This window comes from Electrophorus electricus, chromosome 25 (genome assembly GCF_013358815.1).
Source record: "Electrophorus electricus isolate fEleEle1 chromosome 25, fEleEle1.pri, whole genome shotgun sequence".
Lineage (NCBI taxonomy): Eukaryota > Metazoa > Chordata > Actinopteri > Gymnotiformes > Gymnotidae > Electrophorus > Electrophorus electricus.
The window spans coordinates 9,479,098-9,500,999 of NC_049559.1; the positions used below are offsets into that span (position 1 = coordinate 9,479,098).

At 50.3% G+C, this 21,902-nt stretch overlaps 1 protein-coding gene across 16 annotated transcripts in view; it reads left to right on the forward strand.

Annotated features, from left to right (window-relative positions):
- Positions 1-21,902, forward strand: part of caska (calcium/calmodulin-dependent serine protein kinase a) — a 102,454-nt gene that overhangs the window by 18,153 nt on the left and 62,399 nt on the right. The window contains exon 1 of one of the 16 annotated variants that reach the window (XM_027005234.2): positions 2,886-2,994. The exons of the other annotated variants lie outside the window; for them this stretch is intronic. Within the exon in view, the coding sequence (XP_026861035.2) occupies positions 2,987-2,994 (8 nt within the window). The 5' untranslated portion in view covers positions 2,886-2,986. Of the gene's footprint in view, positions 1-2,885; positions 2,995-21,902 lie in introns of those variants that run through there. 16 annotated transcript variants of the gene reach the window in all.

The window sequence follows — 21,902 nt, forward strand, 5'->3', positions numbered from 1 at the left end:
GCAGTCCGTGATGCCGCGGAGCAGGCAACGGCCACATGGCCCTGGATTGGTCGGTTTGTACCGCATCCATGCCAGGAGCACAGACGTGGCCCCTTACTGTACTGGTTAGCGTTGCGGATCTCAAATGCTCAGACGTCGGCGAGGCAGAAGTGGCGGAGTGTGGTTATGCACGCTCTCCCGGAAGCAGGCAGAATGATCGAGTACCAACATTAGTGTCCTTTGCTCGTGGCTGCAGGTAGCGGGAAGGTGGCGACTCTCTGCCATCTTTAACGACCAGTGGCGCAGTGCTAGGCCTAGCTGCTCTGTGTGGGGGACCCAGGTATTGCTGCTCGGGGCGTAGGGGCGGCATGGCCTCTATATGGAGGACGTCGGACTCGTAAAGGGAAGGCGGTGAGGCGTGTGGAGGGCCGTCCGGGGCAGCGGGCTCGGGTACCGCATACTCCTGCTGGTGATTTATGGGGAGGGAGGAGGTTGCGTTGGTGGAGCAGATGATGCTCGCAAGGGAAGCGGGAGCCGCGGGGGATCTCCTGCCAAATCCAAGCCCCGTTTGGTTCCCGTTTCTCTTTGGTGTAACCGTGACAACCAAGACAATTACCATGCGTGTAAATAAAATGACTGAGTGTACTGTCACCGTACAGACGAACGTCTCCCCCTGTTGCTTAAGGCGAAGTACCCAAACAAGCAAGAGAGTATTAATGGACGTGAAACTGCATGTGTGTGTATGAAATGCGCATGGTTGTGGTGTAATGTGAGCGTAACCTCTCTCCTCGGGCCGTCTGCCCCCTGCTTTTTTTCCCGTGTGTTTCCCATCTCTCTCGCAAAACACTTTCCCATCAGCCAGTGCAGCAGTCTTCTCTTCTGCTGCTATTTATGCGCGTGCAGATTTTGAGTTTGAGTTTCTGGTTCGCTGTTCCCACGCTGTCTCTTCCGTCCTCCTCAAACCCCAGCTCAGAACAACGAGCGAGCGGCCGCGCACGCCACCGCGGGACTGCCGCGCCTCCTGGACGGAGAGCCAGCCGGAGGAGCGCTGACAAACGAAAGTGGATTGGCGCTGGGTAAAAAGCAATAACCGAATTACCGCCATAAATAAGGTGAGCGCCTGGCTAGAGAAAAGCAGAAGTCATCCAGCTGCGCGTGATCAGGAGGGGGAGCGCGTGGGCGAACCGTGTGCACGCTTTGCGGAGGGGATGGATAAATGGTGACATGCCTGCAGCTGAATTTGTGGCGCGTGTTATCCTGCGTGCTGGGCTGGCCGGGTGCGTTCCTGTCCGTGAGCATGCGTGTGCTACCTGTGGGTGGGCCAGGCAGGGGCAGCGATGGACCTGGATCTTGGCGGCCCACCCCGGCCCACCCTGGCAGGCCTGCCATTCTCACCCGGACACGCCGATCTGTGCGGCACCTCTGGCTTGTGTATGTCACAGCACGCAGCCTGTAAGAACAAAAACTCCAGCGGAAGGAATAGGTTTGCTTTGGCAAATCCGTTCTGAGGCCCGTGTGTTGGGCTGAGGTATGTGTAAAGGCTGGCATGATGACGTGTGTGGTGCTGAGGTACGTGTGAAGGCAGCTTCTTTCCACTGGAGCCGAGACCACGCTGTTCTCCTTGGGACACGGTGGGTGCATTCATCAAAGATTACGCTTCACCCAACCAATCCTGAGTCTGATTGCATTTCTGCTTCATTAGGGTTAATAATGAAGTTGGGCTAATAATTTATTTCTGTTTTCTTTTTCTTTTTTCCCCCTTAAATGCCTCCTCAAGCATAGAAGTTCATTAAACATTCCATTAAGTATATTCCCATTATTTATTGCTTTGTTTAGTTGTATTTTTGGTTGTTACATTTAGGCAACCCTGTACAGGCTCTGTGAGCGAGACATGCCTCTCGGGTGTGGGTGTGGGTGTGTGTGGTGGTGATTAGCTGGGCGTTTGGTGTCGGCCGGCTGCGTTTGAAGCCGCTGAAGGCCTGATTCCACACTTCACTGTCAAGGGCGCTGATCCTCACGGCCCGTCTCTCAGTCAACCCCATGCGTTGCGAAATCACATTAAGTGTTCGCCTGTTGGGACCTGCAGAGCAAAAATAAATGAGATTGTCACGCGGCGATGACCAGTGCTGTCAGGGGGAGGGGGAGCAGGCCACGACATCTCAGTGTTCTTTGAGCAGCTCTTGTTCCTTGGCCCTCATTAAGTTTTATAGGGCACTATTTCCATGCCAATATGCTGATCGTTGGGCACATACACACACACACACACACAAATGGTGCTCAGCATCCCACTCAGTTTATTCAGTTGCATCGGAGGACAGAGCCTTGTCCGTATAAACAACGCGTTCAGCTTATGATGGGAGTGCTTGAGTCAGTAGAGGAGGTCCTGAGTTTTTTTTCCCCAACTGTCAATGCTGTGATTTCTCCTTTAGATCACCCATAGCCATGATCCATGGCATTTCCTCCCAGTGTGGTCTGGTCACCAAGCCTAAAGTGTTTCCTACACTCCGCTTATAGAACACAGGATCAGTGTCATTTTAACTGGTCTCTGTCAACCAGGAAAGGGAAGGGAAGTAAGGTTTTCACCTCAGCCAAAACCACTAATAGCAAGGCTGGGAGAAACAGCAGAGAGAGAAATCAGACCGGCTGCCGGCCCACGGTTGCCGTCGAGCCAGCGTTTTTCCTCTGGCTCCGGAGGAAGCAGAGGTTGCCGAGGGCTGGCCGTGTGCATATCGGAGGCCTGGGCTCTCATTTCGGAAGCCGCCCGTTTGGACAACTCTGCCTGCCGCACTGGCTTTCACACTGAGCCCACAGACGTGCCGATGCTGGAGTTTCAACGCTCCTAAGGCACAGTTTGCGCGGCCGTGGCAGTCCAGTGGGAAACTGCTTTATTTAATTTAGTTTTTTTGGATGCCGTACCAGTGTTTTCGGTCGCGTTTTCCAAACGCAGAAAATTTGTTCTTAGCCCCGTGTGCCTGGTTCTGAAGAGAAGCTTACAGCGCAGCAGAAAATGTCCAGGTAAGGGCAGCGAAAATGTCGTTTGCTGCCACGCGATTTTCTTTGCTTTTATAGGCTAATTAAAGTCCATTTCCTCGAATTTATGACTGCAGTCATTTTAAAGCAGACAGCTACTGGTGGGGTTTTGTTGACCAAAATCGCCACTTTCACCGGCCTTTCGGTAGACTGTTCTCTGCAGAGGCACATGCCATCGTAACATTCAGACAGGGTTGCTGAGCATGTTGCCATAAGACGGCTCTCTAATGTGAGAAAAACGGAACGATTAGGTGTGATGGTAATACTCAGCTTCTGATCTAGCACTGAGAGGAAGCAGACAGGTAGCTTCTATGATTTCCTCAATTTTATGCCAGTGTGATGCAAACGTATGCTTTGATATTGCATCCATCCCCCATGCCATGTAACACATTTCTGAATGAATGAAATGACTGATGGATGGATAGATTGATTGATTAATATAGTCTTATGTTGTGAGCCGTGTGTGTGTGGAGTGTTTATCAGTTTGTGCTGTAGTGCTGCAGAGCTTACTTAACCTGTATATAACAGTATGTAGCAGTACAATCCCCTTATGTTTTGTCTGGATCGTGAAGTCCCACGAAGGTGTGTTGAGGGGCTCGCAACGCACCCCCAGACACCCAGACTCACTCCGTCCTACAGCGGCATGAGAGTTGGACGCCATAGCAAACAGAGTTCCATACCGTCAGCCGCGGCTGCCTGCTTAGCGCCACATATGTCTGATTCCATTAGCGCCGGTGTTTCTCTGTAGGCGTCTCGATGGCTTTCAGAGCAGACAGGGCTTTCATCATCTGCAGTGCTTATGCAGCATGGCAGTAGGCAGTACCGTTCAGCAGGATGGGTAATGCAGGCTCAAACTGTTGGATGGAGTCGACAGTTTGTGCTTAGGCCCTGGCTGATGAGCTCTCAGAGGGGTTTCTATATATTTTATGAAAAATTTAAAGGGGTTGACAATTATATAATATAACATGTTGGCTTGCTACAGTGACATTCAATTTGCAAAAGAACTATGCCTCTTGTTAAAGGACCTCAGCGCTCACTGAAATGTAGCTGTTGGTCTTTGTGTCTGGAATCTCCATTAAAGCTCCTTCCTTGCCACAAAACGTAGCCTACATCTGTTTTGCAGTCAGTTAATTGCTCTTAATAGAACCTATCGCATTATGTTAGAGCTCATTGTGAAATATAAGGTATGAGTAATGATTGTGAGAGGTATTTTTTAAGATGCTTTTAGCCATGTCTAACGTGCTTGTGAAGCCATCGATTTTTATACCACAATTTTGACATTTAGTTTATTCACGGCAAACTGATTCGTTATTTGGTCACTTTTAACCACAAATGTTGATGCTGCTTCAAAAAGAAATACTCTGGTGTGACAAATGAGTGTAATTAAGAGTGAAGCTTGTGTTTGAGCAGGGCACAGGTTGGATCGGAGCGAGGGTTAGATCAGCTTGTGGTCTCGGCCATGCCAAGGAAAAGCCTCTGAGGGCTTATTAGCAGGGTTTGCTTGCTAAAGCTGTGGGCTTGGAGTTTTTAACCGTTAGCTTTCTCTTGAGGATTTGAATAACGCTATCAGTGGAACCACAGCCTGTCACATGACCACGTTCTCTGATCTTCTGAGAATTCCTTCATATTTTGTAATCATCCATCTTACCACGTTTACCAGATAAATGGGATGTAATGTTTAAAGCTGTTTGGATGACAGCAATCTCAAAAAAAGCTTTAGCTGCAGTTTACTTGTATAAAGGAAGGGATGAAGGGGACACAATTCTATTATTCTCAAAGCACAGCAACACTAGAGCAGGACGCAGACCTTCTGTTACACTGATCACTAGAGCAGGACCAGGACACTAGAGCGCTAGAAGTCCAGTATAAGCTTGCTCAGAGGACTGAGTGTGAACTGACGTGTTTTTGAAATTTTCTGACTGCAACATGAAATACATCTGATTCTAAAACCAGTGTTGTGCTATTTACTTCCAGTGACCAATGTTTTGGAATAGATGTCCCAATCATCTGATACCGAAGCCTGTGTCCCTGAATAAACTTCTCCATACAAATTGAGAGCTAAGCAGGTTACAATTGTATGGGGGTGCAGAGTGCCATCTGTTTGTGTACTGGTCACATGATGTTTACTCATGAGCCATTTTCAGCAGGCCTGGCTGGTGGTTTACACACCCCTGACTAGCAGTGTAGCTCAGACACGTACAACCTCCGTTAGGTTAACTCATAAGGGAGTGTGACATGATGCTGTCACTTGCGCTCGGCCTCGTGCAGTACCATGCAGATGTTTGTTTAAGTAACCTACTGTGTCTTTTGCGCACGAAGTTTGAGAACGTGTTTGTCAATGCTAGGGAATTTTCTTGTAAGACCATTTTTGTTGGAACTCCTAAGTATATACAATGCAGTAACAAAATGCACGAATTAAAAACAATAGTGATATTTGACTCTCTTTGTGTAATTATTTATTCAAAGTATGTCAAATGTCAGCATACCTGAGGGGAAAGCCACGGGTCTGTGTAAACAAGGTCTTACGTTTGGAGAAGAATGTGTTTACACAGCTGGTAGCTGCCAGTGACCAAACATGCGATTAAAACCCCCTCCATGCAAGCCCAGCATCCCGCACGGGAGGCCGACGTCCCGCATGTAAGCCCAGTGTCCCGCATTGTGTTTCCTCTTATTTTGTCCAGCATCGACTACGAGAAGTGCTCCAGCTCTAGAACAAATCCGTGGTGTTTGTGTGTGTGTGCGTGTCTTACTGACCGGTGGTGCCGCTGAGGAGGTTTGGTTGGGTCCAACATTTATTATTCTTCCAGCCTTGCCGTGAAAAGGGTTGGGAAAGGACAGCTTCACCTCAGACTGCATCCCTGAGCGCCCACGCCTGGCCGTCCGTCCGAGGTTTGCAGGGTGTGGCCCTGAGGCTACACGTGAGCTTCACGTGAACTCGGGTCAGCGTCGTCGTGCTAATGCGTCGTGTTGACTTGGCTAACACTCTGTTTCACAGCTTTAGAAGTCACTGGGGGAAGGTGTAATGGGGGGAGGGTTCATATTCTGAAAAAATGTTAAAAGCCATTTGTCATTTTGAGGTGGTTGGGTGCAGTGTGAGTGATACTGACAGGAGATCCATTGGAATCTCTCGAGAATGCATATGGAAGATTCTCCGAATCCAGGCTATATGCCGTTTAATGGGAAAATGTCTGGTGATTTGCTCGGCCTTTGTCATGGGCAGACCCAGAAGTTTCGGGTGTAGGCTTTGCCAGGCTGCCTTGCAGATTAGCCTACAAGGGGCATTTTTGCTGACTCTGCCACTATTAGTGGGACATACAAAACGGTTCATAGTAAAGACCGAAATAAACCTTTTGTCGCCTGTAAAGAGTCTTCTCCCGTTAATCATGTGTAATTAGGCTACACCGGTGGATTACATCCAGGAACGATTATTTACACTAATGTTACCTAATGGCTATGCTGGAGATTAGATTAACATTATAACTTGTATTGTAATGTGTGCTAATCTTAAGGAAGTTAATGGTAATGAAATTTACTATAGCTAATTATTATTAATCTAGCATATTCCACTTTGGCTAGTGTGGAAAAAATGGCTATTTTTCGTTGCTTAGGACTTTTAAACATGGGCTCCCATTAGCTAGCTAACACACATGTTTATTTGCATGCTAGCTAGCTATGTAACATGAAAGATAATTCACATTTGAACTTGTAAATGATTTCTCAGACACTTTATCTAAGTGCACAGGAGAAGAAAAAAAATTCTCAAATGCAAAATTACACGTTTTTTGGGGGGGTTTTTTGTGCATAAAAATACTATAACTTGCATAAGCAAGAACTCCGGAGGGACTTCCTGTATTAGCATTTAACATTTATTATTAGCTGTGGCTGAAATGAACAATCACAAAATACAATGTGCACTAATATTTTGGCACTCTATGCAAACCAGCAGGCTTTTAGGAAACAAGGCATTGTTTATACACAGAAATACACAGAAGACCATTCAGTTTCTACGCTTCCTTCATAGATTTCCAAGCATTTTAGATTAGGGTTGGGCAACTGGCTTATCACATTGTCGCTGGATGACGGTCTGCTGAACGTGTAGGCGTGCCTGGCTGTCTTGTATGTCTGTCCAGAACTATTAACCTCATCTCCCCTACAACCTAAAAATTGGATGGTAGAAATGTTTCTTAATAAAGAAAAGTCCATGTGGCTGTTCTGGAGGGACCTTTTGTGTATAACCTTTCAGAAGTCCACCCCTCAGACCTTCCTAATGGATTCTGCTAACTGGGGCTTTCCTGAGCTGCTGCCTCCGGCGTACAGTAACGAGACGCTCAGAGACTCGGGGTCATTGACCGTATTTAGCATGTGTGTCAGTGCGCTCACAACCACTGTGCCAGTGAGCGTTCACCAGGAGGAGACTGCACTGTGCAAAACCTCACTCGACCGAACCAGACAGCAGCCGTCCTGTCTGAACATATGCGCTTATTAATAGGAACCGCTCCTGCAGGTCTGGATGGCCGCGGTGTGGACAGCACGGCCAGTGCAGGAAGTTCACCTGGAGGTCCCGCCCATGGGGTCGTCACCTGTGGGGAAGCCTGCTGCCTTCCAGAAGGTTCCGATCGGGATTATGACTCGTGCCTCCTGTCTGTGATTGGTTGCACACAAACATATGAAAGCCCTTAGGCTTCCTGCAGTCTAATTGCATATAACTGTTTCCAGAGGGATGCTTCAAACTTCTAATGGTTCATATGGTATTACTTTAGGTGAAGAGGCTACTGACTTTTAAATGTCAGTTATATTACGACTTTCTCTTAAGATGTTATCTAGCCTAGTGTTGTTGCCAGGCTTTTATTTCTAGAACTTAATTATTATTATTATTTTTTTTTTTGTGCATCACCCTGTATATTGAAACCATTAATTCCCTCACACACGCACAGACACGCATATTTTCCCTATCAAAGCGCAATTGGTCATTTTTCGCCTGTCAAGAAGCGTCACAGCAGGTGTGTGCCTGTGCGATGCCTCTACAAATGGCTGCTGCTGTTTATTTTCCGCAGCACGCCAGATGGATCCTCTAATCACAACGGCGTGCGCTCCTCACATCTGCCAAGCGGGCCGGCGTGGAGGTGCGCCTCGCCCTGACAGAGCAGCCGGGCGGGATTAGCCAGAAGTCCTGCCTCGCGGCGGCACGGAACAGATCCGCGATCAGTGCGGAGGACGTGGGGCTGTTGGGTTTGTAGTGGTGATGGGGGAGATGTGGGGACCAGCTGTCCACCTCACCAGGTCCTGCTGCTATGGCAGGCTTCAGAAACATGACAAAGACTCGATTTCCCGCGTCCTGCCCGACTGATTAGGCTCAGTGTGTCCGTTCTGGTGACACTTTAAAGATGAACGGCGTGTTCAGTGTGCTGGGGATATAGTGCAGTGTCTTCTATCAGCGTGTTCAGCTCTGTTTCCTGCGCCGATCCACTGGACCTCGCCAACCTGACTTTTCCCTGCCTCCTGTGGTTTCTGTTTGCATAGGGACACCTGTGCCTGACACATTAGTGCTGTTTCCATGGGAACCTGTTTGGCTCTGGCTGTCCTCTCCCTTTAAACTGAAAAGGTAGAGCCACCGACTGACTGGCACCTGGGCAGAGCCTTGCTGGCACTTCCACTGCACCTCCAAACACAGGCACTGGCACCACACGCTAACCTTTGCTCGCCAAGCATTCCAGAGATGACCGTTTCTATGAATCTTGGGAAAGTAGCACTAGGTAATGAATATGCAAAAAAAAACAAAAAACAACAACCCAAGAATGTTTAACTTGAAAGATAATCAAGGACTAATGATTGGTTAAATTAATGTTGGGAGTTTTGATGCCACTTCCTCTGTGATATGACATGCTTTCTCTCTCTCACACACACACACACACACACACACACACACACACACACACACCCACCCACACCCACCCCCCCTGCATTATTCAGGCCTGGCTGATGGGCTTCCATCCCATAAATCTTAGAACCTCGCCACTCCCCCTTCTATGACTGCAGGATGATGGAGGAAGAAAAGCCCCTGAAAATGCTTATTCTCCCCCCCCCATCTCTCTTTTCCTCTCTCTCTCTCTCTCTCTCTTCCTCCCTTTATCCCTCTCTTCTTTGCCTGAGGAAGGTTCTACTACTGCCGCTGTGTAAACATCTATAGCACAAGTTCATGTCCTGGACGCACGTGGGGCACAGCTGAGCATTACAGTAGTGTTACTGAGAGCCTCGGTACCACACACACATGCGCGCACACACACACAGCCGAGCGTTACAGTAGTGTTACTGAGAGCCTCGGTAACACGCGCGCGTGCACACACACACAGCCGAGCGTTACAATAGTGTTACTGAGAGCCTCGGTAACACACGCGCACACACATGCGCACACACACACACAGCCGAGCGTTACAGTAGTGTTACTGAGAGCATCGGTTACTGACAAAACACTGTCAAGCACAACAGAAGCCATTATTGAGAACGTCAAGAATACACACACACACACACACACACACACACACACACACACACACACACACACACACGTCTTCTGGTCATGCATCTCACGAATGTTCTAGCTTGCTGTTAACCACGCTCGCAGCACTTTGGAAGCTGGTCTCAGCAGGGTGGCCTCTGATCCCTCTATGCGATCAGAGATGAGGCCTGACAAATCCGTGGGAGGAGATTATTGCTGTTATGGGAAAAGAAGAGACAGTTTCTCCTAAGAAAACGTGCAGGATCAGGTCGTCAAAACCAACAGTGGACAAACACACCATCTTCTCTTTGGTCTTTATTTGATCAACTTAGCAGCCATAAACACAAAACGTTCCCCTCAGTATTGAGAAGGTGTTGCATACTGTGTACTGTGGGTAATATGTGGCACTATTTTGGACACTTTTACTGCTTTTTCCGGAGGGGTGTTATCCCACGGTCACATCTGTGCAGCATAATTAGAACTCAGACTTTAGCAAAACGTCAGTTAGAGATAATGCATATATACACACACACACACAGAGACACAGAGCTGAGTACCACGGAAGCCGTTACCAAGAGCCTCAATAATTGAGCACACACACACACACAAAGCCTAGCATCACAGAAGCCATTTCTGAGAGCCCGAATAACCGACCACACACACACACAGAGCTGAAGGTCACAGAAGCCTCAGTAACCAATAAGACACACGCATGCACGTGCACACAAACACACACGCACACACACACACGCACACACACACACAGCTGAGTGTCACAGAGGCTGTTATGGGAGCCTCAATAACAGCTTGGCTCTAAACATATTGGAATGGAGTGACTAGCGCATGCTGATGGTCCAGGCTGAGTCACAGAGCAGCTCGGCAGACTTGCTTCCACTGCTTGTGTTGCAGCCGCCCCGGGGACCTGCTAAAGACCTGAAAGGCTCGGAGCTCCGCCCGTGCTGGGGGCGGAGGCTGGCTTGGGCCTCCTTTTACAGGAAGACACACAGCACAATGTGGATGAGGCAGGAGCCAGGAGGGCACATGCATGCTGGACAGTGTCATGGAAATGGCACCTCTGAAAATGGGGCTTGTGAAGCCCCTTCTGTGCAATATAGACGGATATTGATTGATTGATTTATTGATTGATTGTAAGATGAATGATCTTTTCTGTTGAACTGAGCAGTTTTCCATGCTGGCTACTCAGAGCCTCACTTTTTACTCTTTCCCTCACAAATGTTTCCCATAGATGGTGGCACACAGACTTGTTTTACCCACTCAGGGCATTGTGGGATATCCCCACGGGCTCTCCAGTGTTCCTCTGTCACTGAACTGTAATCAGACCTGTGCAGCTCATACAGCGTTCGGTTTTAAATCGGGCTCTTTTAGAAACCGTGGTTATGAGGGGGGCCTTTGTTGACAAGGAACGTGAGACTCCTTGAAACGGTCCTTCTGATTTCTGACATAAAATAGCACAGTAGAGTGTACCGCTTCGTCCCGGTGTTACAGCTTCTTGGTGTATAGTGCTAGTGCAGCCACTGAAATGTTCGTGCGTACGTGTGTATGCGCGCGCGTGCGGATTACGTGTTCACGGTGGGCCGTAAAGATATGCTGTGTTACAGACACAGGCTCTGGTCCAGGTTGGGTCCATTGAGCTCAGAGGCCTCCACCGAGCAAATGCGCCTGGGCTGCACCGCGCCGAATCCTTCGCTCGGCTCGAAGAGACTCCAGGATCATGCTGGAAACGCGTCGACGGCACTTGCTGAGTTTCCGGTAGTGCGGTTTATTTTTGTTACCTGCTCCTGTCTTACTTTCTGAGTGCCAGCACTTCTAAGTTGTGTTGTCCCAGTTCATTAATAAAAAAACAGCAAATTCCAAAGAAAGGGACGACCTGAGCAGGACCGTTAGAGAGAGTAACAGTGCACGTGAACCCGCGCTCCTCCTTAAAGGCCCTTTGTGCGTGTGTAGATTGCTGAGGGAGCGTGAGGGTGCATGCAGCGTGCGTCAGACTGCAGGAAGTGCCGTGGGTCTCGCCGTCGGGGCATGCGTGTGCTGCTGGAGCAGGACGCGGGGCTCAATGCAACCAGCCCAACAGACTGTGTGTGCGTGCATGTGTGTGTGTGTGCGTGTGTGCGTGCATTAGACAGCAGAAGAGCTGCCAGCATGGTGGTCAAGGTTCTTTTCGAAGCCACTCGAGTGCAGAAAAAAAAGCCACTGGGCATTGCTGTATTATGTAATCAGGGCTGTGCAGACAGACAGAAAGAGAGAGAGAGAGAGAGAGAGTGAGAGTGAGAGTCCACAGGGACAGAAGACTGGCCTTATCTCAGGGCCGTTTATCCTGACTCAGAACAAATGTAATTTGTTCATCTCTTGCGTGTGCCTATGATGAATGCAGAACGCCACTGTAGCCGTGATTTGTGTTTGCCTGTGTGTCTGTGTGTTCCTGCATGAATGTGTGTGTCTGTGTCCGTCCCTGCATGAATGTGTGTGTCTGTGTCCGTCCCTGCATGAATGTGTGTGTCTGTGTCCGTCCCTGCATGAATGTGTGTGTCTGTGCGTCCCTGCACTTGGGATGACTCATTTCCTTGTGGGAATTTTGGAAAGGCCCATCATGTGTGAAAATACACTTCTAATGCTCTCTCAACCCCACCCCCCCCTCTCTCTCGCTCACTCTTGTGCTCTCTCTCTCTCTCTCTCTCTCTCTCTCTCTCTCTCTCTCTCTCTCTCTCTCTCTCTCTCTGTCTCTCACTCTCACTCACACACTCACTCACTCACTCTGTGTCTCTCACATACACTCTCTCTCTCTGTCTCACACACACACACACACACTCTCTCTCTCTCTCCTCCCCTCATCCACACCCCCACTCATTCATTCCTTTCGTGCTCTCTCCTGACTAATATAATGTATATACCTCTGTCTATCCCCTCCCTCACTGTACTCTGTGTCTCTCTGTGTGAGATGACACAGAGGTGGGCACCTCACACACACACCTCCAGATTGGAGGACATAGCTTGCTTTTTTCTCACACACACACACACACACACACAGCCAAATCCACCACTCAGCATATTAGATTTGCTATGAAACACTAACTATGGGAATCGAGTGCAGAACGTCTGCTTTAATCTGAAGGCACTTCCGTCTGTTTCTGCGGCCAGGTGAGAGGCGTACGGATGGACCTGAGCAGTTGAGATGTGGGACGTGATGTGCGGCCTTGTGGGAAAGTCTCCCAGCCTGCTGTGCTTGCTGGCCAGTGCTCAGCGCTTTCTCTTCACGGCTACCAGCAGTCTGGCAGCTTGTTTGCTGTTGATGACCTGGTCAGTAATAACGTGCTAAGCAGTTGGTGCATTAGACTACAAATGTACAAGCCACATGCAGAATCAACATGACAGAGACAGACACCTGCTTTCAGCTCTCGACAGGAGCGATGCCACAAAGCCCAGCGGGACAGGACAAGCTACGCGAAAGCATCCTGCTTACTCGCGAACCTGGGAATTATGCATCAAAAGCCCCATAAATACCTTTAAACTAAAGCTTTTTAAGCGCAGAGATGCCAGCCGGCCGAGATCTGAGCTAAAGTAATGGATCCTGTCACTGTGCGTGTGGTGTGGGCCGCACTGTAGGTCAGTGGTGACCGAGCACCGCTGCAGGCGGTTAGCATGACACTCGGCGTCAGCGGTGAGTCAGCATCAGAGGGGATTACATCACCGTCTGAGGGAGCATGCTCTGTGCTGCTGGGCTACACATGCCCTGATGGAGCTCCAGCTCCCAGTGCACTTCCACACTGAGCTCTCTCCTCCTCTCCTCTCCTCTCCTCCCCTCTCCTCTCCTCCCCTCTCCTCTCCTCTCCTCCCCTCCCCTCTCCTCTCCTCTCCGTTTTCAAGTGGCCATATCATGATCATTGCATTCTTATTTTGCGTTTTTCCTGGTTTTCTTACTCATTGTTCTGTGAACCAGTGTTGCTTAACCACAGCGTTTGATCCTTTGCAATCTGTATATTTATAGGCTTATAGATATAGATGTTGCATTGGCTCCCTGTTTCGTCCATGTTTATTTGAGTCTGTTACATAGACTCCCTGTTTCATCCGTGTTTATTAGATATTCTTTTTCATCCAAATGTTTATTATGTGAGTTTATTACATAGATTTAGAAGTTTAATTTGATCTGGCTGCAGTACACATCCTGCTATTTGCTACTTGATATACAGTCTATACTGGGAAGAGGAGGAAACCAATTCTAATGAGGTCCCCTGTAAAGCCTGTGAGTGTGTGTGAGTGGGTGTGTGTGGGTGTGTGAGTGGGTGTGTGAGTGTGTGCGTGGGTGTGAGAGTGTGTGCGTGGGTGTGAGAGTGTGTGCGTGGGTGTGAGAGTGTGTGTGTGTGTGTGTGTGTGTGTGTGTGTGCACTGTAGAGCCCAGAGCACTGTAAACAGGCTTGAACCTTGTCACCCCACTCCACCTAATTGGCTGTGCTTCACACAGCGTGCACTCTGGGGTTTCATGTTTGCGCTGGAACTCCACCAAAGCGCAGCATGCAAATGTTTAATATGCTGTGCATTACTGAAAACACTGGAGCTGCTGCTTTTCCCACATTAATATTGAATTAGTTGTCATATTCTGGCTTAATTGCCTTAATGGTACAGTAGGTGTTGTGACCCCTGTCATTTCTCTTTACTCCTCTACGTGCTCTGAAGGTGTTTCTTGTGTTTTGCAAGGCTCCCTCTGTAATAAAGAGAAAGTGCCAAACATGGGGGGGGGGGGGGGGGGGGGGGGGGATATCCAGCAAGGGACCTGAAGAACAGACTCTTCTGAAGTATACTGCTCTGCTATGAAAGTGCCGCTATGGAGCCCAAGGCTTAGTCTAGCCTGCAATGCTATGCATCCACTCATAGGATCTTATTCATTCAGTCATAGCACCCTATTCATCCACTCATAGGATCTTATTCATTCAGTCATAGCACCCTGTTCACCCACTCGTAGGACCTTTTTAAACACCTTATGCGGTGCCTTGCTGCTTGACTTATAAACCCAGCTCATTTATGTACAAATGCATTACGATATTTAAGTGGTGAATATATGACGCTAATTCCCCGCTAGTGCTTGCCGTAGGCTCGTGCACAAGGGCTTTGCTGACCGAGTGCACAGTGTGTACCGTGAGTTTGCTTTTCAGTTTGAGTTCAGAGTGAGTATACATAAATAGCAAGAAGCACTGCTCGTGGCCGAAAAGGTGCGGCCGCCCTGCAGGCTAGCCGTGCCGACGCGATCTTCAGCTGCTGTTTCAGCGCGGGCGTGACATCACAGCGTCCCGGGCCCCGGGCCCTCTCCACCCGGACCTGTCCGAGTTGTTCCAGACTAACTGGGCTCCTGTGTTGGCACGCGCGATGTCTCACGTCCACAACACGACTGTGGCCATGGGGGCCTGTATCTGTAAGGACACCTGGGTGCTCTGTTATTTATAAGGCACAGCTCACGGAGGTGCGCTGCTCATGTAACATGTTGGTATGAGCAAAATAAGCTTGTGGCGGCTTGACATTGTACAGTAATCAGAGCTTCCCTGTGTTGTGCTGTTAAGACGTCATGCCGTGATGGGAGAAGCCAGTATAGATCAGCAGTCCTCTCTCTCTCTCTCTCTCTCTCTCTCTCTCTCTTTGTCGCTCTCTGCCCCCCTTCAGAGCAGTCTGTGTCTGCAGTGACCTGTCCTGCTCTAGACATAACGATCGGTACACTGACGTCGGCCTCTGCGCTGAGCTGGAGGGAATGATCAGCCTCGTTCACTGATCAAGCAGATTAAATCGAAGCCGAGCAACAGCCGTTTGGAAAAGGAGAGTGTTCCACTTGTTAACTCTTTTTGCCTAATTCAGTTATTATAGAGCAGCTGTCACCCTGCTCGTCCTGTACAAGCGCTTGGCTAGAATTCTACCAACCTTCTATTTGTCCTTTTCTGGCTGTGTGTGCGCGTGCGTGTGTGTGTGCGTGTGTGCGCGTGTGCGTGTGTGCGCGTGTGCGTGCGTGCGCGTGTGTGTGTGCGTGCGCGCGTGCGTGTGTGCGCGTGTGTGTGTGCGTGTGCGTGCGTGCGCGTGTGTGTGTGCGTGCGCGCGCGCGTGCGTGTGCGCCTCCGTCTCTGTTGGCACTCATGGAGTGTAGACAGGCGTTTGACTGATGGTAGAAGCTGATGAGTACAGCTCACAAACCGCCTTTAAAATGACCAGAGTGAGAGCTTTTATGGAATGTTTTTCTTTCCTTTAATGTTTTTACACCTCTTTGTGTGTGAGCATTATATCAGTGCTTCATCTCCTTTCAGATCTGACGCAAGGTGTGAAGTGCATCACAGTGTGGAGGTCGGGTGTGATGGCGTTTTGCAACCAAAAGAGCAACAACAACAACAAAAAAAAAAAGGAGATGATGACTAATAAAGTCATGCAAAGCTAGTCAGAAGTTACCCACCTGGATGGCGAATCCAAACGTTTGGGCTGTGTGTACAATAATGTGAGCACAGCGGCACGGAATTGTCCACCTTGTGTGCGGTACTTTAAAGAGCATGGCACACAGTGCATGAGAGGAGACAGGACTGATGTCTCATGGTGGCTGTGTGTGTGGGCGCATACGGTAGCTCACAAGAGAGAGACCGCAGGTGGATCAGCCGTAGCTGAACGGCTGTGCCATGGAAAAGGGAAGGCGGGTTGGGTGGGAAATTTTCAGAATCGATGTTTTTACCATTTTAAAAAAGGCGCTTTTTTTGACAGCACCAGGGGGCCTGCACATTTAAACCCCAATCCGTCGGCAGGTGGCCGGGCCGGACGGAGCGGCCGCACGGCTGCTTCCTGCTTCCTGTCTCCCGCACTGTCGCACCGGATCTGTCGTGTGTGTGTGTGTGTGTGTGTGTGTGTGTGTGTGTGTGTGTGTGTGTGTGTGTGTGTGTGATGGCGTCCCCCGCGGCGCCCCGCACGGCTCGCAACTCGCCCTCCACAGGGCAGCTGGGAAAAATGTCAGCCGTTTAATTGAATTTGTAGATAACCGCAGGATCCGATTTGGCTGATAATCGCGAGCGTGACGTGTGACGCATATGAAAGTGACATTTTCGCAGGGCAGCTTGCTGGCGCGCGATCACCCGGCCCCCGCCCCGCCGTGACGGAGGAGTCGTGATTGGGCGCAAAATCTCCCCACCCACTGTACTTCTCCCACAGAACACCCCCACCCTGTGCGCACACACGCACATTCTGCCATAAAGTCAGCATTCTTGGTGAAATATTTGTTGGATGGTTCTCTCTCTGGATTTCAGCCATGCGACAGGGCATCGATAGCGTCCATCACCTAGGAGTTCCACCAAGGTCCGCCCACCCGACCCTGGAGATTTCTGGGCTTCACGCTCAGATTAGGGGTGCTGGTGTCACATGTGCTCATGCAGGCCTGGCGCTCTGTAGGGTCTTGTCTTCTGTCAGACAGCACACAGTCCTGCTCTGGACCCCAGTGCCTCCAGAAGACAGGACAGGGCCCTGGCGCTTGGTATGCTGCCATTAACGTCTAGATGGAGAGAGGGAGACTGTCAGAGGCGCTGACAGTCGTGATTAGAGTGTCAGCAGAGCAGCTAGCCGACAGCAGTCTTTAGTTTGCCATACCTAATGAATATTCATGAAGCGCAAGCTTTATGTGCTGCTAATTTCAGCTAGACTGTACACACACACACACACACACGACATCACATCATTACTATTCATCGTTTATAGTCAGGGATACCTTATTGCATTATTGATTTTAAAGGGCTTTAGTATGTAGAGCAGAATGAGTAAGTCAACCCCCTGATATAATCTTCTAGCTCACACAACCCATCACTCCGTGTTTCTCTCACACTCTTTCTCACCCACTCAAGCAGTTCAGACAGTTCACGCGTGCGCACAAACACACACACACACACACACACACACCATTTCCACTTGCTTTGCGCTCTTGCACATCTCAACAGTGTAATCCCAGCAGCAGATCTGCCCTTTGCCCGCAGGCCCTTAGGGCTGAGCGGGGTGGCTGTGCTACGGGAGCTGGAGCGTGGGTAGGGGCGGGGCGGGCCGGCGGAGCACGCGTCGTTAACCCAGGCACTGTGCAACGCGTCGGCCTGCCTGACGTCGGCCTGCCTGACGTCGGCCCGCCTTGCCTACCTTTTTGGTTTTTCTTTTTGTTTGCCTTTGTTTGTTTTTTGTGAGTAAACAGTGCACAGCTCTTCTGTCCACCCGGCTCCACCCCACTCTGGCGCTTCACCCTTTACTCCGCACGCCCTCGGCGTCCGTTCGTGAAGGCCATGCCCCCTCGCTGCAACCCCTCCGCCCGGACACGGGACGGGACAGCTGCTTCCAATAAAGCCCGCCGCCGCCAGCTGCCCTCCGCCGAGCATCGGCAGGCCGTGAAGTGGCGCCGGCGAGGGCGCCGGTCACGTCGGTCGGGCGGGGGCGCGCGTGCGGATGAACCGGAACGATGCAGGGCCTAATTAGCTGCCATTGATGCTGGCTGAAGCATCTGTAGGGTTCCGTTCATGAAAGCAGAAAATCTCAGTCGGAGCAGCAGGACCAATCCAGGATGATTTCTCTCTCTCTCTCTCTCTCTCTCTCTCTCTCTCTCTTTCTCTTTCTCTTTCTCTTTCTCTTTCTCTTTCTCTTTGCTGGAACCTTCCCTGTCCTGGAGGAGCAGGATAAATGAGTGGGGCAGTAGAGGCCTTGCGTGTTGTTGATGGCTTGTGTGCTTCTCTTGTAAGAGTCCTTGCTTTCGATTTCCTTTACGCACACTCGGCTTTGTGAGCCGTATATCTTTGTGGCCACGGAGCAGGGGGGAGCCCAGCTCACCAGCGCAGGCAGCGGCACCGGGACGTCCTGCTGAGGCCCAGTGGGCCTGTCTTGCGCCGGAGGGCCGCTCCTCCGGGCCTGCATGCAGCCTTATTGCTTCTGTCTCTACAGTAACCACGCGTGTGCGTGGGAGCATATCTGTGGATTTTCTCATTCTTTTTGGGAAGTGCTGGGACTTCTTTTTTTTTTGTCTCTGTCACTTTGGTTTAAAAGGAAAGTTTCTTGGAGACAGAATGGGCGGAAATCTGTGTGGGTGGTGTCACCAATCTGGCTGTCTGCTGGCAAAATGTCCCAGTTTGGCATTCGCCACGGTCCGGGCCGGAGCTCAGACGCCAGGCACGCCAGGCAGGCTTAGTCAGGACGACTGCGAACAGACGGCCGCCACTCGCAGGCAGAAACTGCCCTCTCCACACACGTCTGGAAATCTTGCGCTCTGTGCCATTCAGGCAATTGCAATGCCAGTTAATGAGCTGTCCACGTACCGTGCTGGGATCCCGGCCTGACTGGGGCTTGGACCTTGTCCCATACGCAGTCAAGGTTTGGTCATCAAACCTAAATGCAGCACTGCCCTCGGCTAGTGGCCGGTGCCACTGTTTATGACCTCATACGCTTTCATATGTGACCTTAAATGGGAACTTTAGGGTTTACCAGTAACGGAGGACTTTCATCTTAAACACATGTCTGGTGTAATCCCACATCCAGCAGGAACTGTAGCCCCAGATCCGCCCATCCCTGGGCTGGGATGCAGCTACGGCTCCGCCCCTCTGTCGGGTGGAGGTAATCGCTGGCTCCTCCTCTTTATATGGTGGAGGACTATGGCAGACTGTGGTTAGCATATGCACTTAGCATATACAGAGCAAGGTTAGGGCCGACTTACTGGCGACATGGTTAACATGCTGGCCAGGGTAACAAAAATTAAGAGAAGGAGCGAAAAACGGCGTGAAAGAGAGAGAGAGAGCCTAACCATCAGTTCTCCCAGCTACCCCACACACGGTGGCGTCAGTGTGGAGGGGCGGCGGTGGAGGAGTGTGAGTCAGGAATCAGCCTGGGAGCTGGTAACACAAGCGTGGAGGAAACATCTCACGCATGCAGACGGAAACGCACACCCTTTTAAAATAAAACCGACGGCTGCGTGTGTATGCGTGCACGGGAAGCCACACATGCACCTGTTTCAGGACTTGTCTTGCCCCACTCTGTAGTCTGCGTGAGTTGATTTGGTGGTGAGGGAGGACTAGCACAGTTCAGTTAGACTGAAGTCTCTCCGCTGTCTGCTCTCTGTGAGGAGAGACACTTTAACTGATTCATTAATCCTAAGGGGAATCATTCTGCTGTTGCCGTGCGGCTACGGTTTATGACTGCTGTTGATGTGAAGAGCGTTCTTTCTTGCGTCTGTGTGTGTGTGTGTCTGTGTGTGTGTCTGTGTGTGTGTGTGTGCATAAATGGGTGTATGCAGGCTGGCGTGTTTGTTCTGGTGTGTTCACATGTATTACATTGTGGAGTAGTTATTTACTTATATGACTTATTGGCTCACCATTCGTTGAATAACAATTTATTATCTTAAACTAAACATTTTCCAAAGAACAGTTCTGATTTGGTGCATGAAAAGCGTCCTCAGGGCTGGGCTTCCTCCCTTCACGTGCCTCCTCAACACTAAGGAGCCACCAGCAGCGCGTTGCACGGCTGGCGCTCAAACCCAACTAATGGCTCACCCTTGAAGCACTTCGGAGCTGTGTGTTGCTTCGTGGACTACACTGTTCATTTCACCAAGAGAACTGAGAAAGAGAAAGAACCGCATATCATAGCAAAAAAACAGAAAAAGGAAAATACAGATTTCATTGTGACACCTGCCAATACCTAGAAAGGATTCTGAACAGTTCTTCAACATGGCATTAGCATATGGTCAAGTTTACATTCATTTGCCCAGTACCCCGTTAGCAATGCTAACCTGGGTGCAACCTTTGCATGTGAGTGCCTGTGTGTGTGTGAGTGCGCGCGTGTGTGCATGCATGTGTGTGTGTGCATGTGTGTGCGCGCACACGCTCGCAGTGTGAAATTCATGCCTGAGCCTTGGCGAGTGTGAGCGGTTGCTGATATTGGAGATTTCAGCTTCGCCTCTGTATCATGTCTGACCGCTCATGCTAACATGACTCCAGTTGGCCTCGCCATGGTAGTGCGCTTGTTTGTGTGTGTGTGTGTGTGTGTGTGTGTGTGTGTAAAAGCTGCAGAGCCAGCAGTCTCTCAAAGACAGCAATATCACTCTTCCCAATCTCCACTCCCTCTTTCATTTTCTCTCTCTCCTTCTCATTCCCGCCTAGCAAAGAAAGGCCTTTATGCCTCGTAACGACGTTGCGGCCGAGCCCTGGATGTGTCTGCAGTAAAATGTGTGGCATTTACGGTCTTGCCGTCCCGCTGTGATAAACATCTGTGGTCCGGCGTAGAGGTGTGTGCTATAAATCAGGCTGCACTACGGCTGGACGCTTTATTAGGTCTTTTACTTCCCTTAGTAGGCAGGACCACATATTTCACCTGCTTGTGCATAGCCAGTGTGTGTGCGTGCGCTGACTTCCTCCGGCGCTGCGGCATATGTCCCCGTCTCCCCTCCGGAGCGAGACGCCGGCCGGCTCGACGTCTCTGCTGGGGTCTTGCCCCTCCCCCACACACGGTTCCTTTAATCCAAGGAGTCCAGCGTGAAGGCACGGGCCCGTCGTGCTAAACACCTGCTCCTCCGCGCACTGCGCGCTAGCCGTTCCGACTCTCTCAAACACACACTCTCACACACGCACGCACAGACACACGCATCTCTGGCTGAGTCGCAGAGCAGTTCTCAACAGAGCCGTGTGCTCCAGCTCACAGCTGCGCTCCTCCACGGCTTCCTGCCTGCATGCTCGAGAGTCCCACCACCCTCCGCCCCTCCATCCGGACGCCATTGTGGCTCCAGCCGCTCGCAGCTGCGTGCGGTGAGCTCGCGAGCTGCCCATTCCCTCCGGCTTTGTTTCAGGTCTTTTTTTGGAGGAGAAACGTCTTCCTTACAAGATTCGGAGCTTTGTTCCCTCCCTGCCGTCTCCTCAGACTTTCCACCCGAGAGTTTCTGAAGCTGTTTTTCCTGATTTTGGAGCGTTTCTGCGAGGGAGCCGTCATGCCTGGAGCCTGCGGTTTGGCAGAATTCCCTACCACTTTCCGTAAATAGTGGTGTTTGGCCGATTCCTCGTGGAGCAGTCCGAGGCTTGGCAGAGGTTCTCCGTAGCGACCGTGTTCTGGAGCTGCTGGGCTGGTCTCCTGTTTGAAGGCCCGATACCTACATGCCAGAAGTCAAATCACCACTAGGACTTTTCTAGCCTAACAGTAGTCAATTGTGTGTTAAATCTTTTGTTTAATTTTAGTCTTGAACAAGATTTGAACAACATACCTGAAGCTTACGTTAGTGTCAACTCGCTGTTTGAGCTATGTTATTTACTGATCAGTTTCACACACTGCTCCATTTTCTCCCAGTTTTGGGTGTGTGAGTCTGCGTGTGTGCGTTAAGCTTTTCCTGAAGATACTACTGGTGCATTTGGACGTTGGCTGGGCTGAGCTG